This window comes from Lampetra planeri, chromosome 45 (genome assembly GCF_965212315.1).
Source record: "Lampetra planeri chromosome 45, kcLamPlan1.2.h2, whole genome shotgun sequence".
Taxonomy (NCBI): domain Eukaryota; kingdom Metazoa; phylum Chordata; class Hyperoartia; order Petromyzontiformes; family Petromyzontidae; genus Lampetra; species Lampetra planeri.
Window position 1 is genome coordinate 4,954,872 of NC_136151.1, and position 22,197 is coordinate 4,977,068.

General features: G+C 48.8%; 1 protein-coding gene across 1 annotated transcript; it reads right to left on the bottom strand.

Moving 5' to 3' along the window:
* Positions 1-2,604: 2,604 nt before the first annotated feature.
* Positions 2,605-18,065, bottom strand: LOC144733055 (E3 ubiquitin-protein ligase TRIM11-like). Its single transcript, XM_078614793.1, has 6 exons — positions 16,979-18,065; positions 16,615-16,710; positions 14,441-14,674; positions 13,487-13,509; positions 8,649-8,752; positions 2,605-6,380 (listed from the first exon to the last, which is right to left on the bottom strand). The coding sequence occupies exons 1-6, from the start codon at positions 17,546-17,548 to the stop codon at positions 5,833-5,835; spliced, it is 1,575 nt and encodes a 524-aa protein (XP_078470919.1). The 5' UTR covers positions 17,549-18,065; the 3' UTR covers positions 2,605-5,832.
* Positions 18,066-22,197: the final 4,132 nt, after the last annotated feature.

The following is a 22,197-nucleotide window of genomic DNA, read 5'->3' on the forward strand; positions in this document are numbered from 1 at the left end:
TTGTCGCCAGGGGTGATTGGAGTGCGTTCACGTGGCGGTTCAAGTCAGCCTTTCGGTCGGTGCAATGGACGGAGGCGGAGGCACTGGAGGCTCTGCCCACGCTGCTGGATGATGTCTCCTTGGCGGTCTTCCGATCCATCCCGGCGAGCAAGAAGAAGACGCTGCGTGACGCTTTCACAAGAATGGCAGAGTTCTACGAACCGCCGACGGCGGCTACCAGAAATTTTATGTCACGTCGTCAAGGACCAGAGGAATCGCCCTTGGCTTGGGAGGAATCGCCCTTGGCTTGGGTGCTGTTAGCGCTTGCCATGGCGGCCTACCTTGATTCGTCAGCTGATTTCCTGGATCCTCTCATCCTTTCCAGAATGATTGAGCTGGCCCAGGAACTGAACATCTCGTTGCCGGTGTGCGGCCACGAACCGCTTACATCTCGATGGGCGGCGCGCTGCTTGGACGCCAAGTTCAACCTAAAACGCTGGGATCAGATGGCGGCATGGACGGGGAATCCCGAAATAGACGGTCCACCGTTGGGGTGGTCTCCACGTCGGGTCATCCACTGCTCCAATGACTCCAGCGACGACGAGGTGATGGCTGTTGTTCCTCGCTGGGTCCCGAAACTCTGGCCGCGCGAGCAGCATGATGGGGCCGAACGACCACGTGCAGGGACCGGGACGAGCGACCGCCGGGCGACGGCGGCCACGTGCTTTAAGTGTGGCCAACGAGGCCATTTCGCCCGGGATTGCCGCTGACGACTTCAGCCTTCTCAGCTCCCGTCGGGCCGGCTTCCATCTCCTCTACCGGACGCGGATCCACGGCACCCTCGGGCAAGTCGGCACACATCGGACACACGGCAGGTCTTGTCACATCACCCATCCACTCGCACACATGTTTGCACTCCGGACAGTAATTGTGGTGCACCTGTGTTGATGCCGCACTCTGCGACACAATGGAAAAAATTGGCCCGCAGGGTGGTAGCAGCCGCGTCGGGGTCCTCGACGGTACGGGGTACCATCGATGGGATCGATGTTCGTATTTTGGTGGACACTGGCGCGTCTGCCACCATAATTTCCGATGTTATTTTTCATCTCCTGTCCATTCCTACGTCACGGATCCGACCGGCTAATGACGGCGTGCGTTGCTGCTAATGGGGGTAGCATGGGTATTTTGGGGCGAATTGATGTGCGCATTGCTATAGGGAATATCACCGCAGAAGGACCAGTTTTGATCTCACGTTCACTTGCCGTCCCATGCCTATTGGGCACCGATTTCTTGCGCCGCATGCCAGTTAAAATACTCGTCGACCAATGTTGCTTGGAAATGCCACCTTTATACAAGGCATCATGTTTGCAATAACCACAACACAAGCAGTCAAAATGCTTACCCCGAGCTCTCAATACTCTGATAGTGCGCTGTCTTTGAGTTGTAGGTCTTTTGGCGTCATCTGGTCCAACACCAACGGAGACTAGGCTCTAAGAAAAGCTGTCTCGGGTGTGGACCAATCAACTTCAAGGACAGTGCATATCATTATCATCATCAGAGTTGTTTCTTTTTGTTTGCATTTTGACTGCTTGTGTTGTGGTTATTGCAAACATGATGCCTTGTATAAAGGTGTCAGTTTTTTTACCAGTTGAAAGGGTAAAAACCTATTGCTATATTTTGCCACTGGTAAAGGAGGTCTCATAGTCTAAATGTCAATATCGAGGTCTGCAAGCCACGATGAGAGGGCTTCAGTAGAGGGTTCATGTAGATTTGATATTCTTCCGTTTAAGGAGTGCAAACCACAGTGGTTTATTATATGGTTCTATAGTTTGGGTTGCATGGCCACAAATGCAATCCTGTGGCTTTTTCTGAAATGTTCTATTCACGGAGAGAAATGTCAAAATCTGCCGATTGAGGTTATGATGCGGTTAATGGTTCCTTGAGTGTCTTTGAGGAGGAATGTCAAAGCCAGAAGGTGTGATGTGTGAGTCTTGAGGTGTTTATTCTGGATGTCCTCGTTTTACACTTTGCCAGCGTTTGGCAAGATCTGGGTGAGATTCTAGGATGGTAACTGCACGATCCCAGAAAGGGCATCAAGACTCGAGTCAGTGGCGAGTAACATTGTTGAGGTCTTAGTTGATGCGGTACATGGTTGTCGTTGACAAGGAAACGTGTAAACTTCCTGCTGCGATCAGCCTCGTACCATGAGGTTCCGTTGACACCAAACCCAAGGGCGCTCTGAGACTGGCGAGTGGCACACTTCACACTGAACCACCACCCGTAGCCGCAGCCCTCTCCACGATCCCGCGAGCGAACATCAGCCGAGACGCTGCCCAACTCCGAGAGGAAACGAGGATCACAGCCGACCCGGATGATGATGTGAATGATAGAGCTACTGCTGCCGATGCTGTTGCTCCTGCTGATGTTACTAATTCTGCTGATACTGCTAATGATCAAGTTAAGTTTTTCAACGAGGTGAAAACTCAGGAGTCAGGGATGAGTCTCAATTGCAAGAGTGACCTGGGTCGCCAAAATTAAAGAAGCAAAACAAAACACATGACAGCAATGGACCAAATACAAATCAGACAGACCAGACCACAATGTGATTAGCATTCACGCAATGACACAATTGGTTCGATATATTCAACGCGTGAAAAATAATTTATGCATTTCTAAACACCTGAGAATCAAGGTTGGGTTCACACCGGATTGTTGTCTCACATTAAGGAGTAGTCATAATAATAAACCAACTTGTAAGGCGCCACTGTGCGCCAGATTCACTCTCGATGAGAGAGGGCGACTCAGAGGCGAGAGGAGGAACCACAGACGAGAAGGAAGATAGCAGCAGCCATGCAGTGAGCCGGCGCTATCAACAATTTCCCGAGCTCTGCAATCCTCTGTATATTATGGTGTTATCAGCCAATTAACCAGTTACTGCAAGGGAATGGCGCGTATCTCCCGAAGTTTCACGTGAAGCGTGTTTCCAGTACTTGCAGTGAGCTTTTGGCTACCCCACTGTGCTAACCACCACTCCACCCCACAATATCCACGCATGACCCTCTATACACTACACATACATTCACATATCCATAGAATCCAAACCAATTCCAGAAATAAAACCCAATATTGCCAGAAAAGTAACATCACACACCGGCGAAAATTAAAACCGGTCCTGGGCCCCTCTTAGCTCCACTCAGCCTTAAACGAGTACCTGGTGCAATGTGGAAAACACCGGAGTTGTGATTCTGCCACGTGCAGAGCGACTCCACTCTCGCCAGCTCCCTTGGGCCAATGACCGCAAGTCCCTTGAGGGTGGCTACAGGCGCCCTGCTGTGGTGGCTGGCCCCGAGCGAGGGCTCCTCCCCTTGCCTCTGGGCGCCTTTCTCTCTCGTTATATCGGCCCTCGAGCCTCTGAGATCGACCTCATGCTACTTCGACCAATCCAGAATCCGAGCCCGTGGCTATGGGGCACCGCGTGGTTGTCGACTCCAAAGGGGAAGTCTGCAGACGCTGAATTAAATTTTGGTTTGACAACGGCTGTTCCCGATTTCTGTCAGCAGACAATATTGGACTATTTTATTTTTGCTGCCTTTGCTTGATAAGTCGCACTTTAATTATTAATGTAATTTCTATTCATATTTAGTGACTTGCTTAGCTTTCCTATACTTTGCACTCCTATCGGTTTTGTATTGTGTTCCTTGTAACTCGATGACCCACCCCTTACTGGACATTGTGAAAAAGAGTTTCAGAGCTCATCTGATTTTTCCAATTTAAAATAAGATCCTGATTCCGATTCAACCTCGTGCTCCATCACCCAATCAGAGTCTGAACTGATGGCTGTGAGGCAGCACGTGGTTAACTACTCCAATAGGGATCAAGGAGCCGATAATTGCTGTGGAAATCTTCAGGTGCTGAATTGAATTATGTCTTCAAAGACAAAGACGGTTCCTGATTTTTGTCAGCAGAGAGAGACCTGGCCCCATGAATGGAAGCCCCACAACCATTATGCACGAGTGCTTGGTCACTGATCACGCCATTGTTGATGCTAACCAACCAACATCATCATTGTGAATATAAGTAACAAGATAAAACAATCAGAAATGTCTCCTTAACAAATCTGTACCATGAGATAAAATTGTAAAATGTGTTTTTGCACATCCCATTAGCCATAATGAATTCTGAGAGTGCATTCCAATGTCCCAGTAGTAAGTAAAGCCCATTCGGTCATGATTGTCAATATTTAAAATGTAATAAACTTTACACTCTTTGTATTTCACCAGGTAAAGCCCACTTGAGATATATAACTCTTTTTTCAGAAGTGACCTGGCCACAAATGATAGCTCAACGAAGTGGCTTATGACGTGGAAATGTATTGCAGCCAATTAATATACGTACATTACATAGTAGACGTTTAGGTGTTTGAGAGGTTCAATATTTGAATTAAGTAGAGTACATAGCAGTCATTGCCTTGTGTTTCTCCATACAATAGGCAGGTGTTGTTTTGTTAGGGGTCAAACAGGAAATGAAAATGCAGACTTGCAGTAGGTTTCTTGCCCAGTAAATCACATCGCAGGCGCTGTCCCCATGGCCTACGTCTATGCCCCACCAGCAGTGCTACGAGAGTAGGGGCTATAGGCGATGTGTTTGATGGTCAGTCCCAGCACCACCAGGAGTGTGGCTCCTTGCTTTCAGAACTCGCAGCTCCTGGACCCCCACCTCTGAGCAGAAGCCTCTCAAGTTCAAGTTCATTTATTAGGTATAGCCCTGTGAGACATTCGTTTCCTGAATTGGGTGCAACCGCAACAAACAAAAAACAAAAACATGAACAAGAAAACATCTTATAGTGACTATGTGCAAACGGAAAATCCAAGAAAAGACAGCAAAATATTGCAGAAAAAGCACCGTACACCAACACTGGAGCCACTCTGTGTCCACCCCCGTTAGGCACAGCTCCCATCAGCCCCTCTCCCCTCAGTAGAGCTCCCCCTACACCTCAGCCAGTAGCTCGGCCAACCTTGCAGTGCTCACTAACATAACTTGCCCCAACAGTCTGTTGAAGGCTATATGGCGGGTATTTGTATTATGTCTATGTAGTGGGTACAAAACTCGAGGAGACTTCTCTATTCTGGAGGCAGCACGTGTATTTAACATTCACGTAACACAGAGGGATACGTCCCCTTCCACCCCATACACTAAGGAGGCATTTCCTCCAGACTATTCTACCCTCACACTGGTTAAGCTCTGAACCTACCCTGGTTACACTCTAACCCTACCCTGGTTAAGCTCTAACCCTACCCTAGTTACACTTTAACCCTACCCTGGTTACGCTCTGACCAAACACTGGTTATGCGCTAACCCAACCCTGGTTATGCTCTGACCCTACACTGGTTAAGCTTTTGTCCCGAGCCTCGCCAGGGGTTTGGGTTCTGCCATTTGGGCTCTTCGCTTCGGGTCTTCCAGGTGGCAGCTCCAGGTCTCTGGGTTGGCTCTTCGGTCTTCAGGTAAACGACGACTGCCGGTCCCGTTTAGGGGACTGGCTTTTACACCGGTTTCTGGCTCACTCCACCCCTAGCCACTCCTCCCTTCTGGAACCGTCTGAAGGGGCCTGAAGCGTGACGTTATCCTGCATCCCCCCTCTTGGGGGTCTGGGGTCTGTACCCCTGGTCTCGAGCTACACTGGGGTTTACCTTGGCCTAACGGACTCACTCATCTTCATCGGCTTCCCTTCTGCCCCCTGTTGGCTCAAGGCCGTTACTACAGCGGCAGTTACACAACGTTCAACGATGCCGCTACACTTGTGTGCATGAGTATGTGCGTTGTGCCTGTTCTCTGCGCTACCAACACTCCGTGCTCTCAGGATGCACGACTCAGATCCAGAATCCTTACTGAGTCACCGGCATCACCCCATACACCCAGTGCAGGGTGGAGAGACTGACTAAATGAGTGATGAATGGAGTGCAACAGCTGCATGGAGTCGGCACAGTAAAACGACAGCAGCCCCGCCTCCCAGTGCAGGTGACACCCGACTCTCCGGGGAGGCTCCCTCATTGGCAGTGAGGTGCCGACACCACCATGAACCATGCAGCAGATGTTGTCATTTTTATATAAAACCCAGGAGGAGTCATTCTGTCCCAGCTCGCACTCATCACCATACCCTTTCCGTGCGATCGTCCCGTACGCGACTCCAACCCGACACTCTCCCACGGCCCCCACGTCCACCTCCCAGTAGTGCTGGCCCGACGAGAAGCTCTCGGAGCACAGGACTTGGTAATAGCGATCAAATTGTTGTGGGTGATCGGAGCGACCCTGGGCGACACCGATCCACGTCACCGTCCTGAGATCCGAGGAGGTCTGAAGTTCGTCATGGGCTGAGTTTGGGTCCAGAGTCGGCGAGCATCCATCTGTTGTAACGATAATAACAGTATATGTGTAATAGCACAACTATAACAATAACACTCGTGCATTAACATACACGTATATTATAATACATACATTCATAATATAATACAGGCATACCACGTTTAGCACTACCTCGTACAGCGCTGATTCGTTATAGGGCTCTTCCCGAGCAAATCGTTATTTAAATAGTTATTTGTGTACAGTATATCTAAAAAATATTACACAAGGATGAAAAGCCGTACTTTAAAGCAGTGTACGCCCATTTAGGCTCTCTGCCCACAGCCAATGAACGAGCGCTATCATCATGCTTGAGTTGGCGCGGCGTTCACTGAGCGCTTTCCTCTAAAAACGGGGGCGTCAAGTCACAGATTGAACTGCACCACTCACGGGGAGAGGGGGCTGTCTGGTCATAGATTTGACTGAACCACCAGGCGCAAGTTGTAGCTCCCACCTTGTCTTACAGTGCTGCCAAGTTCACCATATCCGGTCACACTATGTACTGGTGAGTACACTGTTTATCTTACTTACATTTTTGTACCATCGGTAGTGATAAATAATGTTTATCATTTGTATTATTGATCCAATAACCTAATGAACCCCTGATGTGTTGGTCGTACATGATAAATTATGATGTCAAGAACGCATCTCCATAGTGTCTATGCTATAATGACCCCGTATAGCGCTGATTCACATAGTGCTCCCGTTTCCAGGCACGCACCCCCCACGCTAAATGGGGTATGCCTGTACATAACTACCAATGTAATACCATGTACAGCACTTTGTCAATCCCCTGCTTGATGAGGTCTCTGTGCCATGAGCAGGTTTTAACTTGAGTTGGTGGGTTCAAAGTGCAGCGCGAGAACTGCTAGACTACCGCTACCCACATACACACTCCCACTTATCCATACACGCACAAAGACACAATTACAACAACCGTTGTTCTCCAGTAAGTGGCGGTGACGTCACCACGGCACTTGTGCCATGCTAGGGGCACTTTGAGGCCACGTGAAGTGTTGAAGGGCCATGGGTTAACTTGCTGAGATGACTGGGAAGTGCACCAACTATGCTCCCCATTGGGCCAATTTTCTGCGTTTTAGCTACCTGGTCCTCCACTCGTTGTTGTGAGCATCACTCCTCTGCCCTTCATTGTTGTGCCCGTTTCGGGTCATCTACCCGGCTGTAGAAAAGCTATTTGGGCATGCTTTGACTGGGCATGTAGGCGATATGACCCAACCAGTGCAGCCTTGCTTGCCGGAAGAGCTCACTGATGGGACTGTGTCCAGATCTGCAACGATGTGTAAACTCACACAATCTAGTCTGGTTAAACCCAGCATGGATCGTAGGCAGGCCAGCCTGAATGTTCAAACCAGCGCAGATATTGATTTAGAGGGCTTCACGTTTCACAAACATAGAGAAGGGAGGGCATAACTGTGACTGAGAAGACCCGAAGCTTCATGTGGAGTGACAGACCAGGTGGCTTCCACACAGCAATACACAGCTTATGAAAAGATAATACCGCTTTGGAGTGATACCTCAGCTGCCAAAATAGGCACACTGTGCAAGTTTGTAAACTTCTCCACTCTCGCAATTGCAATTACAAAGGCAAAGACCCATACATGTGTAGCGGGCTCAATGAGAAGTAGACGACGTAGTCGGAGGCACACTTATTTATTATAACGTTTCACTCAGCACAGGCAAATGTATACAACACTCGAAGGGGTAACGGCCCCTTCACCCGTCTAACAGGGAGACCCCAGTAACTCTAACCGGCTCGCCGACTCCCAGGTCCTCCACTCGAGAGCTAGGGGAGGCTAGCTGATCCAGCTCTGGTCAAGCTGGGATCACGGCACCCTTAGCCACCAGACCTGCTCTTACAAGAGCATCAGCTCTGGGCTATCGGGGCCACGCCACTGGCTTGCCCTGGTCGGTCCTTAGAAGGACAGCGATCCAGGGGAGTCCCAGGGCCTATCTAGCCGGTCTTCACTCTTCACTGGTTTAAGCTAAACACTGAACCCCAAGCCCACCGGCTCACCGCCTTATATAGCAACTCACCCCCCCCCCCCCCCCGAGGGGTGGGGCCGTGGGGGATCACAGCGCCGTTACAGCCCCCCAGGGCTAACCGATGCGGACGTGGATGTAAGCATCCTTCCGCGTGCGGGCATAACCACCCCTGGTGTGTTTGTTCGCCCTCCCGTAACACCCCTACACATGTACAAGCACAAATACAGAATAACAGACACGCACACGTGGCAAGAGTCAGTGGAACTCACACATGAACGCCAGCAGTCTGACCACAGCTCCCTGCAGGGCGCTGATCGTTTCAATGTCTTCTTCGCTGGGAAATGAGTGTGCAGCTCCCTTCCAAGTATCTATCCTGTGAGACCAGAACTAGCAGTGACCCACACAGCCAGTGCCTTACACAGCATCACATAGCATTGTCATCACACAGCCAGTGCCTTACACGGCATCATCATCTTAACACAGCAGTATCACATACAACATCATTACACACAGCGTCATCATGCACAGTATCCTCACACACACATCATAACACACAGCATAATAGCACACAACCTGCGTCTCACTCAGCATTATCCCACAGCCAGTGTCTTGCATAATACAGGCAGTCCTCGGCTTACAGAAGAGTTAGGTTCTCGAGAATGATCCGTAACGCGAATTTTTCGTATGTTGGACACTGAATAATTTTCCCGCGAAATCAAGATAAAACCCCATAGCCGGAAATAGTTGTGCCTGCCCTACCAGATTACGAGTTCGATTCCTCTCAGTACTGCATCGAGCTGTCGTCCATTTTGTTTCACTACCTGTATCGCTGTAGATACGCCCTGCACTTCCTATGATTCTTTAATTTATACTCTTTGGCTCCTTCAGTAAAGTCACGTAGGTGAAAATAAAATCAAATAAAAATAAAAATTACTAAATCACGACGTTTTGAAGGCAACACAAGCTTCCGTCATCAGGTGGAACAACCCCAACAAAAAATGTTTTAATCTTGATTATTGTGGAAAAAAACTTCTAATCTAGAATTCTTTAATTTCATGGAATATCTACGCTAACACTATCCATAATTAAACTAATGGAACATACACTCTATCCAATTGTTTATGAATGCCACGAAACATTTTAATGTGAATTGTTAACAGAAAGCAGTCACTTCCGAATATTCATTTACCGTGCATTAGGCTAGGCCTAGACTTCTCCGATCGCTGTTGGCTGAGACCATATGCAATCGAAGTGTATTTGTGTTAAATAAAGTACATACCCTAAACAACTCATGAAATCAACTTAACATGAAGAAAACTATCAATAGAACCATGGGAAAAATATAGTTCTAAGCCTAGAAAATAAACATTTACGTAATGCTACAAAGGAAAAAAATACCTAACACTACAAAAACTTCCTATTTACCTTAATCCTAGTGAAGCTCGGGCTTGGTGAAGGCAGTGTTTTGGTGAAGCGAGGCATAAAGCGGGGCTTACGCCTCGCGTCTCGGTATACGCCCACAACCTCAACAACGCTGCACTATATTCTTGGTTTTTTCGGTAAAGTCACGTAGAAGGGAAATAATGAAATAATATTGACATAAAACAATACAAATTCTCACGACGTGAGATTATTTTATTATTTCCCTTCTACGTGACTTTACCGAAAGAACCAAGAATATGAATCCCTGCAGTCACAAAAGCTTTAAATTACGCTGCACTATTTGCGCTTACGTAACTAACGCAAAAAATCCACATATTTTGTTTTTTACATGATTTATGGGAGCATTTCCGTAAAGTGGTATTTCCACAAGTCGGGTCTTCCGCAACCCAGGACTTACTGTACAGTAATACCGGGGTTGACTAATCCTCTGGGAGCTATCCTCCTTTATAGAGGAGTGCAAGGTGGATGCCTCTAGCGTCACCACTAGAGCCGGTGCAAACATTGCAGCTAATATTGTGAGAAGATACTGCTGAGCATGATCATTGTGTTGACTTGCTGGGAAGTGGTGATCTGTGATTGCTGTGTTTTTGCATCTTCAAAAGTGATTGTGGTGAGGTAGCATAATGCTACAGGCTGAAACAAATCGGAGTAAACTCGCAAAAGTGTGAAATCCTGTGGGACTCGCCATGCTTTGGTCAATAATGGGAATATCCCCATATCCTGAAGGATAGGCAAAGTAGCCTTAATGGCCAGCAGTTGCTAAGGTTACCTTATCTAAGAGTGTGTGTGTGTGTGTGTTTAACACGTAGTAAGCTTTTGCGACCAATATTATTTATAATAGGTTATTTGGGTTAGATCACGTGAATATAAATGTGTTGTTAAACCCGCCACCATCCGACACCGCCAATTAGTAAGGGTTGTCACGTAAACAAAACATGCCAATTCGTTACTAGTTCAACACCCCAGTGTGTCCGGGAATGTGCTATAACATAGGTGCGAGTGTTTGTTCGAGTTTGTATGTTGTACGTTTTGAGTAACTTGATGTTCACAAGCTGCATGACCGTGTAGAAAATTGTTCAGGTGACTTGCCCAAAATGAAATACAGACCACAACCCTATTGATGAGTCGCCTTCAGGTGAAGGGTTTCCTCGCCGCTCACCCGACTTTACCCACACTCAACGCACAAGTGACCTGGCTAACCAAAAACACTATAGTGAACACTGGCAGCGGTTTGTATTGAATGAAAGTCACACCACAGTCATGTTCTCCTATAACGTGGCGGTAGTCGTTGCGTTCCTGAAGAACACCACGTTATGTAAAACCCGCGTTATACTAAATGAAATATAATATACAGGTAAAGCACAGTCCGCGATAACACATGAGATGCGTACACAGGCCTGGACAAAGGCTGAGATGCACGGGTATCATCTAGAACAGGGGTCTGCAACCTTTAAGACATAAAGAGCCACTTGGACCCGTTTCCGAAGGAAAAAATAAACTGGGAGCCGCAAAACCATTGCAACTATTAAAACAAATATAACACTGCATATATTGTTTCTTACCTTATTGCTATATACAGGATCGTGCAGTCAGCTGTCAATCTGAATAAAAAAAGGACTTTTTCACTTAACAATGTAAAATATATTTTTGCAAATTAATAGCTAAATTACCTGGTTAATGGGATTTTTGCTCCTGAACCTCAGTGCACAGTGTCTGCACATCAGGGCTGTAAGACGTCACCTTCATTTTCACACAGGCTTGCAAGCTGTCATCTGTGAGGCGTGATCGATGTTTGTTTTTAATATAGTTCATGTTGGAGAAGACCTGCTCACATACATATGTGGAGCCGAAGATCGACAGGACTCCAAATGCATACTTTTTCATGTTTATATAAGTGTTGGGGATGGCATTCCATGTTTCGAATACAAGTTTGTCCTGTTTGGGAAGGTTTTCAATATCACTCCATTTATGATTCTGAGCCAGAATGGCCTTCTGACGGGCAACATCCTCAAGAGTAGCGGTCAAGCATTTGAACTTGGACACCCATATATCTTTGTCGGCTATATCGGCCAGTTCCATCTCAAGATCAGGTTGACTTACACCTGCAAATGCAGTCATATTCAATAGGGATGGATCGATCGCCAGGGGAGTGACAGGGAAGGATAATGTCGTTTTTTCCTCTCTGAACTCACAGAATCGTTTCCCAAACGAACTTTGCATTGTGGTGATTGCAGACTTGAAATATTCCAAATTTATCGTATCATGACTTTGTTTGAACTCTCTCAAAGAGGGAAAGTGAGACAGTGTACCTCTCTGTAAATCTTTGACAAACACTGTCAACTTGCGCTCGAATGCCAAAACCTCCTCCAGCATGTGCAGGGCTGTGCCTCCTTTCCCCTGAAGGGTTGTATTTAGCGTGTTTAGATGTGCTGTCATGTCTACCATAAAATGTAATTTTTCCAGCCACTCTGGCTGTTCCAGCTCAGCAAAGGTGAGCTCTTTGCTGCCCAGGAAGGTTTTTACTTCTTCCAAACATGTGACAAAGCAACGGCAACGTTATTGCCTGTCACCGGGCGGGCAGTGTGGAGCGGAGCGGCGACCTGTCAGCAGCGGCAACGCCAGAGCAGGTGTCACAGTGCGCCTCCTCCCCTCGCTAGCATCCGCCCCGGAGCCGCGGTCAAGGTTCAAAAGAGCCGCATGCGGCTCCGGAGCCGCAGGTTGCCGACCCCTGATCTAGAAGCATCCCATTGCCTTGTGTGATGCTACGCTGAGGCAGCCGTACAACCACTTATTCCTACTCGCATGACCGAGTTCTGTTCACTCGATTGTGGTATATCCAATTCGCGTTATAAAAAAATAGTACCCGAATACATTCATCGCGTTATATCCAATTCTAGTTGTGAAACTATGCATTATAGGAGAACGGACTGTATTTGCAAAAATAATAAATGTATATCTTCAGAAATTATGCAAAGTGATCCAAAAGAGTAAGGCATTTAACTTTGCGCCCCTACCCTGTGAGCACGACCGAGTGGAGTTTGTTTGCTCTACATTAGCAGCAGCCAATCAGCGAAGAGCATTGTGACTCTCTCTCTCCTGGCCGCCATTGCTCAAGCTCCTCTTGTTGGTAACAAAAGCAATGTATCGTCGGGGGTTTTTTTTGCAGTGAAAAATTATTTTGCTACCCCCTTGAAGTCATCTAAACAACATACCGAGTGAGTGCTTGTAGGCTTACTGAGAAAAAGCCTGCAGTGTGAATCAATTTCTTTGGAAACAAAACATGCAGATCACGAGACGGGTAGAGGTGAGAGAGATGACAAGTTAAGTTGCGTGTTCATTCGGGGTTAGCAGAGTTCATCTTATAAGAACACTTTAAACCAAGCGGACAAAGTGAAGGCTACTGTGGAGCCATTTTGTCCTTTTGTATCCCCCACCTCTCCCGCTTTCTCTGAAGTTCTGGAACGCATCTCCCTAACCCTCCCCTGTTCATATCTAACTCTGGTAAAGACGTTTCCGAGAACGAAGTGATGTCATGCAATGCATCGATTTCGTAAACCGAGGTATGACTATCATAACACAGCATCCTCACCATCACGCGGCCCATGTCCCACACATGGCGTCACCTCGTGTGTTCATCTGTGTGAGTTCATGATGAGTCCCTTACCTGTTTGTCGTCTTCAGGTGAACCTGCAAGAGTCAGACACAGGAGGCTCGAGTCAGCCACGTTAACGACACGGTGACTGGTAGACGCGATGAGCTGGACTGCGCTCAGCCATTCGCGTATCCCAGTGTTGTTGGTTGTAAACAAGACAAAGCCGTGGACTCGTTTGGACTCCATGGTCCTCATAAGCAAGGTGTGGCCTCGTAACCCGTTGCCACTCAGTACCCGATGTCACGGCGAGAGGCGTCCATAGCACTCAACATCGAGTTACAGTGAAATTAACCAACATGCAAATATATACAAATATTTCCACTGCAAAGGTGAATTACATCCAGAGCGCCACGCTCCTAGTGTCCCTGGCTTTCCTGATGTTAAAAGCCCTTCCCTTTTCAGCATTTGGTTACACGAATCATTTAAATGTATCTTCTTGGTTCCATCGGTAAAGTCACATAGAAGGGAAATAACAAAATAATAAAAAATAAAACATAATAAAATAATTCTCACGATGTTTCGGCCACAACGCAAGCAGCCGTCCTCAGGTGTTGTGGCCGAAACGTGAGAATTATTTTATTATGTTTTATTTTTATTATTTTATTACTTACCTTCTACGTGACTTTACCGAAAGTACCAAGAAGATGAATCCCAGCAGTCACGAAAGCTTTAAATCGACATTTAAATGTAGTGTCAAGTAGCCTAAATCTGTACATTGCAAGACCACGTGGTTACATTTTTTCATACATTTCCAACCGCAAATAACCAACCATTAACGCGTGGGATTTTTGAGTTCGTCGTTTATTTTTTTCTTCGTAAATTCAGCAGTCATTTATTTTTTTATTAGATTGTATTTCTAATGTAACTTGCAATATTCTGAACTTTGTGTTGCATCGCATGTGCCACGTTTGCAAATGTAATGAACACGCGAACTGGGCACTCGCCCTGGCTCTGTGAATGCTCTACCTGCAGGAACGTGAGTGCGTCCCTCTCCTCCTGCAGAGCGCGCAGGCGCGTGGCTGCTGCCTGGAGCTCGCTGATCTCGCGCTCGTAATGAGCGATGTTCTTCTCGATCCGGAACAGCAGCTCACGCCCCTTCACGTCCACGCGGTCTAGAGCAACCCTCTCGTCTTCATCCAGCGTCGCCCTCATACAGGTGAACTCGCCTGAGATGCGAGCCTTGGTCTGGACTATGGAATCCTGCAAGGGGCGTGTGATGGATGCTGTGAATTCATATTCATGGCCATCAAATTGTGTGGTGAGTCATATATGAATGGATGCTGGGTTGTCTTCACCAACCCACATGGACCAATATGGTAAAGTATGGTTAAACAATCTGCTCAACGAACAGTGGTGGCAAGACCTCGATGTTATACTGAAGTGGAAGTAGGCAGCTTTGACGTGGCCCACTCTGTTCAGTGAGAAATCACTATGAAAGCGCTCTAACATGAATCACCAAACTCCCAGTTTTCAGTGCAACAATAAAAACCATACCAAAGGTCATGTTCAGGGCAAAACAATGTGCCAGATAAGCCCTGGGACAAGGATCCTCCAACTGAACATTGAGGGACTCACCCGGGCGCCCCCCAACAACCTAGTCAATTATTAGCAGCGCATGGTGTAGCAGTGCTCATGATACATCGCCAAGCAACGCTGTACTGGGTTCCACGCCATGCAGAGTATTGGCAGCCTAGATTACCATGCTTGAGTTTGGCCTCGATCATGCGCGTCCAGATCAGCTTCGGCCTAACCCTGGGCCACCTCCAATCCCGAGGAAGGTCATCAATGTGTAATAAAGGACTTCGTCACACACTGCTGGTCTCCGTTGCTCTTTATTTAGCTCCTTACATGCGCCCCGCACGCTCTCCCTCGTCAGTCCTTCTGCTCCCCCACTCCGCTGGCCGACGGTGTGCCGAAGCTGCTCCAGCCACGTGGCTGATGGCGCGGATCCCCTCCGGCCACCCAACGTGGTCCAGCTTCTTCACTCCAACAACTAACCCGGAGCCCTTCCGGGCTCCCACCTATATCCCCTTCACTACGTGATCCTGACTCCTCTCCTTCCGGACCGTCAGATCCGGCCTTCCCATAGCGCCCTGCTGGCTCCACCCCCGTTCACCTCGCTTCCGATTGGACCCGAGGCGAACGGCGGGCCCTCCCATATGCCCCCATACTGGGCTCCGCCCCCCAATACCCCGGGCCGTGTGATTGGGCCAGAGCCCAGCAGCGAACCCCGTTTACGTTCGCATTACAAATGGTTGCACGGAGAGCTCCGGTGCGATCAGCCAACGTATCGACCCATGCAATGTATCCACAGAGCAAGATCCTCCTGGCTCTGACTGCTTCAGACAGCGACTGTCGTGCTGTTCATCGATGAACTTCGGTATTTGAGATAAGCTCGCAGAGTGAATGCGAAGTCTCCATCGCAAGCATCACTGTTAAAAAGCGTCTAGTTTTGTACATGAATATATGCCCTCGTGTGTCATATATTTGGTTTCAATGGAAAACCATGCAATTGATAACACCAGCTCAGAGCCATTGCCTTGCATACATCTCAAAAGCAGATGAAATTACTAAATTATCCTTACCAAAAAAAGATATGACATTAAAACTCAATTAACAATATTTTGTAATGAATGGTAACTACAATGCAATCAAAACAGGTTTTAAGAAAATGCGTTGCTTATTGATTGCAGTTGTGTGTTTCATGAAAAGGAAAATATTTTTCTGTATTCCTGGAATGTCTCTTCAAGTCACATCTTGCATGTTTTTTTCTGAGAATGCAATAGCTACGATTTCCCATCATATTGTACCGAAATACTTAACTGATTTTCTGGATTGTTAGTTTTAAAATATAGTCGTTCCTCCATGCACTTTTGTTTTCTTAACCACAGAAAATCAGTTAAGTTATTTTATTCAATGTTTGCTGTGGTGCTAGATAACAAATTTCCGTTATAAAAGTAGCATTTCTTATTTACATCTCAAGCACCCACAGCCATAATAATGTAATATTCTGCACAGTTATTACACACTGACTCATGACTCGGAGTTCACTTGAATCTACGGAGTTGTGCTCATAGGGAGAGAGTCACAGACTCCTCGCAGGGTGGAGGTCACGGGGTCACAGAGTCCACGCGTGGTACCTGCACGTCCTTGCGAGCGGCCTTCATCCGTTCCACGGACACCTCCGCCTCCCTCCTCTTCTCCTCCACCGCTCGCGTCTCCTCTCCGACTCCACTCTGCAAGAGACGAAGTCACCAGAGGAGACTCCACTCCCTGAGCTGCTACCTCTCAGCTCCACCACACACGGAGCCCTCCACAGTGATGGCTCTATAATTCCCCACCAGAAAAAGAGGCTAAGGCAGTTAGCCTGAAATTTAAAAAAACGAAGGTGGAGAGAGAATAATCCCATCCATGATGGTTTTGATTTAATGAGATGTTGTTGTTGCACTTTATCAGCTCAGGTCACGATATCGTTCGCTCCTGAGCAACTCTCATTCAACCCACCTTTCGTGTCTCGTGCTCGTCCTCCAGCGTGTCGACATCATGCCCTCTATGTTCTCCGGTGATGGTGCAGGCCATGCACACGAGGCTCACGTCCTGCTTGCAGTAGAACATAAGCTCCTGTTTATGCTTCATGCATCTTCTTTGCTCCAGGTTCGCAATCGGAGCCACCAGGACGTGGTCCTTCAACTTCGCCCTCTCCAGGTGAGGCGCGAGGTGCTCCGTGCAGAAGGACATCTCACACTTGAGGCAGGTCTTCACTGCAGGCGTCTTGCCTTCTGGGCAGTGGTCACAGAAAACAACACCACCAGCAGCAGCAGCCATGGTCTCAGTCACTCGCAGCTGCTTTATGAGGTTGGTGATCGTCACGTTCCTGGTCAGCTGGGGTCGTCGAGGGAAGGTCTTGCGGCACTGCGGGCAGCAGTAGGAGTCTGTCTCCTTCCAGGCGTCCTCCAGGCACTGGAGGCAGAACGAGTGTCCGCAGCTCAGCGTGGAGGGGCAGTCAAACGTATCCAGGCAGATGGAGCAGCTCAACTCATGGTCCACGTTCTCAGAGAGAGCTGCGCTCGCCATGACCCAAGGCTGCACTCAAAGTACTCGCTTCCTGTGGCTCGGGAAAAATATATTTAAATAAAATACTTTCTGTTTATAATCTCGTGAGATGTTGATAATCATTGACAGGGGTGTTCAGGAGACTCTGGTTGAGGAGCTCACACAGCAGCGATGAACGAAAATAATAAATGACTTCACCTGCAGTTAAGTTATGCATACCTCGAGACGCGCCTTTAGAATGTTCCACCTGTATCTGTCCAAAAAAAACCCCACGGTAACCATGGAAACAGTGATGGTTTATCCCATGGACTGGTTGTACCGGCTCGGGTGAGGCTGTGTATTTGGACAGCAAACCACACCTTTGTAAAAAGTACCGACTTTCAAGGTGAAATACAATCTTTCTTGTGTCATTGTACGTGTCTTTCAAAATGTGTGTATAAGTATCAGAATTTTGAATTGTCTCTGTCAACTAACATCCGTTCATTTTTTTGTCTCGTGGTTTCTCCACTTCACGTGTGAATCGCTAAATATTCTAAGTCCTGGTGTTTGGTGGTCGGCTGGATTTGATGGACAGGTGGTCAGGTAGGCGGATGATTGGCCGGGTGGGTGGGTGATTGACTTAGTGGGTGGGTGGGTGATTGGCTGGGTGGATGATTGGCTGGGTGGGTGGGTGTTTGGCTGGGTGGGTGGGTGATTGACTGAGTGGGTGGGTAATTGGCTGGGTGGGTGATTGAGTGGGTGGGTGATTGGCTGGATGGGCAGATGATGTGCCGGTTGGTGGGTGGGTGAGGGAGCATGTCTGAATGCAGGAGGGCGGTTAAGTGGCCGGATACGGGTAGGTGGGCAGGTGGTCGGGCTAGAGGGTGATCAGGAGTGAGATCAGGTGGGTAGGTCGGCTCTGAAGATGGGTCAATAGGTCGTGGTGAGTGATTGGCAGGTGTCCGATAGGGCAGTTAGTGGGGGTGTGGGTGGTGGTCATCATAATCATGATCGTCATCATCATCCACCAGTAACAATCAATTAATCACCACCATCACCATGGCTCACGGTGGCAATGAACAAGGAAACAAAGTGGCTTAGATTGCAGCTTTAAATACCACGATATACGTGATGGAATGTAGCCCCAAGGCTACAGTACTTACCCGTGTAGGCGTAGCTGTAGATTTACAAATTGTTCTGGGTTAACCGTCTAAAAAAACGCCAATTTTTACACAAGTCAGTCAGTCCCAGCTCTAAAAAGTGCCTGGGCCGGAATCCCACTTTTTCTTCAGGGATCACCGACTCGACGAGGGGTATGATTCTCTGGAGGATGATGATGCGTTCCAGAAGTTGCAGGGTCATGCACAGGAGTGCTGTCAGCCTATAGCCTCCCAGGTCCTCGGTTGGCTTGCCCGCTGTGGGTATGACAATTTCCATCGCCTCTCGCCATGCTTTTGGGATGCATCCGGTTTTCATGGTTTTGATGTACAGTTTTGCCATCCATTGGAGTCCCCTAGGACCTAAGTGGTGGGAGCAATTCTGGGGGGATCCCATCTCTGCTGGCTTGGGTCAGCAGCACCTCGTAGTAGGGCCCAGGCACGGTGGCTGGAGTGTGTGAAGTCCATGTGCCTTCAATGCACTCAATCCGCCGTTGGTGTCTGGCTGAGTCTACAGGCACTCGCAGGGCCTTTCCAACCTATGGGCTGCCCGACCATTTGTACTGTCAGAGCAGGTCATGGGTCTCTTCTGTCCAGCAGGGAGTGGTTTCTTTCCGGAAGCCTCAGGGGATGCTCTTCATGGCGGATGCGTTAAGGAGGACAACAAAACGGTGATATCATTTTGGTGTGGCAGCAATTCGTCTCACCACTCGCTCTACAGCCTGATTTTAGTGGCTCCCAGTCAGCTTTGACCAGATTTCACCTTGGTAATCGTTTTGACACAATCACGGGTGTTTCGATGGCGATGTGGGTGATAATGGGTCTGGGTCTATGTTGACGTTCGGAAAAACTTGAATTGTACCCCCACTTTGATCTTTGGAAATGATGGTGAGGCCCGGGTTGTAGTGGTGTTGCCAGCGAGCCGAGTGGAAAGTTGGTCGCTGCTTGGGATCGAAAACCAGGTGCGGATCTTCGGTGGACTTCCGGTCGGTGAGGCCTTCACCGTTGGCCTGATTTACAGCATAGCCCCACATAGTATCGTGGCTATTAAATACACAAAGATAGAGGGCTGGGGTTGGTGCACTTGAGAGAGCTGACTTTGGCCATTTTGAATTCCCTGCTTTGTACACGTTGGTAATGTGCAGTTCCCCTGTCTTGATACTGGTGGTGTAGGTGGCTTCTTTTTAAGTTGGTGGGAAGGCGTAGAACTCTGTGATGGTGTTCTTCACATATATGGCCAAACCATATTTCGGGTGATAATGGTTCTTGATGAAGTTGTATTCATTGACGTTGTAGTGACTGGCATATAGGGCATCCAAGACGTGGGTTTTTTGGAGTGTCAGGACATCGATGTTAGGTGTGTTCATTATGTTCACCAGGTACTCGCACTTAACCCGGGAGAGTCCCTCAATGTTCAGTTGGGGGATCCTTGTCCGAGGGCCTATCTGGCACATTGGTCGGCCCTAATGAACGCTGTTAGCATGGCTTGCGTTGTTGCTCTGGAGACCTGGAGATCGACAATCGATGTTCAGTCACATTGATGGCAGCATTCCTTGTGATTTCTCACTCAACAACGGTGGGCCTCGTAAAGGCTGCTGCCATCTTCCACTCCTGTAGTAAGACGATTGTTTACGTGAAATCACCAATGACTGCACAAAAAAGCCACCCACTTTAAATTACATTTACCACTTTGTCAAAATTAATTCAACGAACATCACTCTCATTAGTGCGAGTGGGGACAAATGCTGCTCTCTACGGCCTGTGTGTCTGTGCACCAGCGGTGACTTTAAGGAATCTCAAGAAGTAACTCTGCGATATCCGCTTCCGTGGGGGTGTTCTCCAACAGGAAGGGCTGTTGCACTGCTCATCACCGTGTGATGCAGAATGTATGTATTACTGGTAGGAACCACCTGGTTTCACCAGCCCACAGGGGATTATTGTGTCCGTCCGTCCGTCCGTCGTGAATCCAAAAATGGGAGGGGTCGGGCTGGGTAGAGAGGGGCTGGGTGGGGAGGGTGGGGAGGGGCTGGGTGGTGGGAGGGGTGGGGCTGGGTGGGGAGGGGCTGGTCACCCCGTGGTGCCCTTATAAAACTCAACGTTTAACCTACTCACGCCGGCTTGTGTCCGCCCTCACAGTCGGCCATATTTGCGGAATACACCACGCTGCCGTTGACTCTGGCCATTGACCGAGCAACCCAACGTTCCTATCAGCTCCCTCCGCAGGACAATGTGTTTGTGTACGTTTAACTTCTTTGGCACCATACGCAGCCAACAGTACTAATCAGAGGTGCAGGGGTTAGGACAACAAACTAAAGACAAAAAGCAGTTTTAAAGAAATGTATTTTTAATCTTGATTTGAAGGGGCATAGCTCCAGTGGCTTCCTAATATATGGGAGCAGAAGGGCATCTGAAAAGCGTGCGATGCGGTGACCATCTTTGATAATTGTGTAATGCGGGCGTAAACGGCCTCGCGGATATGACGTCATGGGAAGGAGGAGTTAGGTCACGTGGGAGAGAGGGGTGAGGTCTTAAGGGAGAGATACCGGAAGAGACGGGAGAGTGTGGGAGATAGAGTTAGAGTGAGGCCACGCAGGGCAGAGGTCGAGGAGTGGCGAGATCGCCACACACACGCAGAGTAAGACTTGGCACCGTCGGCCAGCGGTGACCAAGCGCGGAGGAACGACGGGCAGCGGTGGAGTTGCAGTGAGGGCAGCCGGAGGACTGCACAGGGGATCTGCAGCGGAGCTGCAGAGGTGTGGAGGCTACGGGAGCGAGGGCAGCTATGGAGCTGCCAAGGGGAGAGCTCTGAGCGAGGGCCGTGTGGGACAAGTGTAAGAACCCGAATAAAGGACAACGGAGACAGACCCAGGATTGAGTCCTTTATTACACTGGTGTCAGAAGTGAAACGGCATGTCAAAACAGCTCAGAAGAAAGAATATTCCTGCGCCATTATCTGCTACATCATCCGACGACGACGACCTTCCTCGGGCGATCGACCTGCCTGCGATGGAGGAGGAGATCCGTGCGGGAACAAGAGCGGGTCCGGGAGTCCAAGATGTCGCCGCGTCGGTGGACCCGTCTGCACCAGAGGACGCGGATTGGCGATGGAGGCAGATGGTGGCGCAGCTGGAGACACTGAAAATCGTGCTCGCGCAATTGTGCGAGCTCGTCACGCCGGGGACGGCGTTGGGGAGAGCCGATGGAGGTCCGCAGGTCGCTGCCTTGCCTCCGCTGTCGGCGCCATTGGCCACGCGGCAAGAAGACGCCATCTTGGGCGTGGCAGGAGAAGAACAGCGGGAAGCCGCCATCTTGCGCTCTCCGCGGTGAGAGGCCGCCATCTTAAACACGTTGCGATGCGACGCCATTTTGAATATGCCGCCTGGTGAGTCATCGGCTGAGGACGGTGCAACGAGGAGTCGCAGTCGTCATCTCACGACCGTTAAAGAATTCTCCATCGGGGGCGATTGGAGTGCTTTCGCCTGCAGATTTCTGGCGCGGTACGCTCAGCAAGGTGGACGGACGCTGAGGCATTGG

Coding starts and splice junctions, on each gene's coding strand:
- LOC144733055 (XM_078614793.1), bottom strand. CDS start 17,548: ATGGCGAGCGCAGCTCTCTCTGAGAACGTGGACCATGAGTTGAGCTGC. Junction 16,711..16,978: donor ACGAGCACGAGACACGAAAG/GTGGGTTGAATG, acceptor CGTCTCTTGCAG/AGTGGAGTCGGAGAGGAGAC. Junction 6,381..8,648: donor CAGACTGCTGGCGTTCATGT/GTGAGTTCCACT, acceptor TCGTTACAACAG/ATGGATGCTCGCCGACTCTG.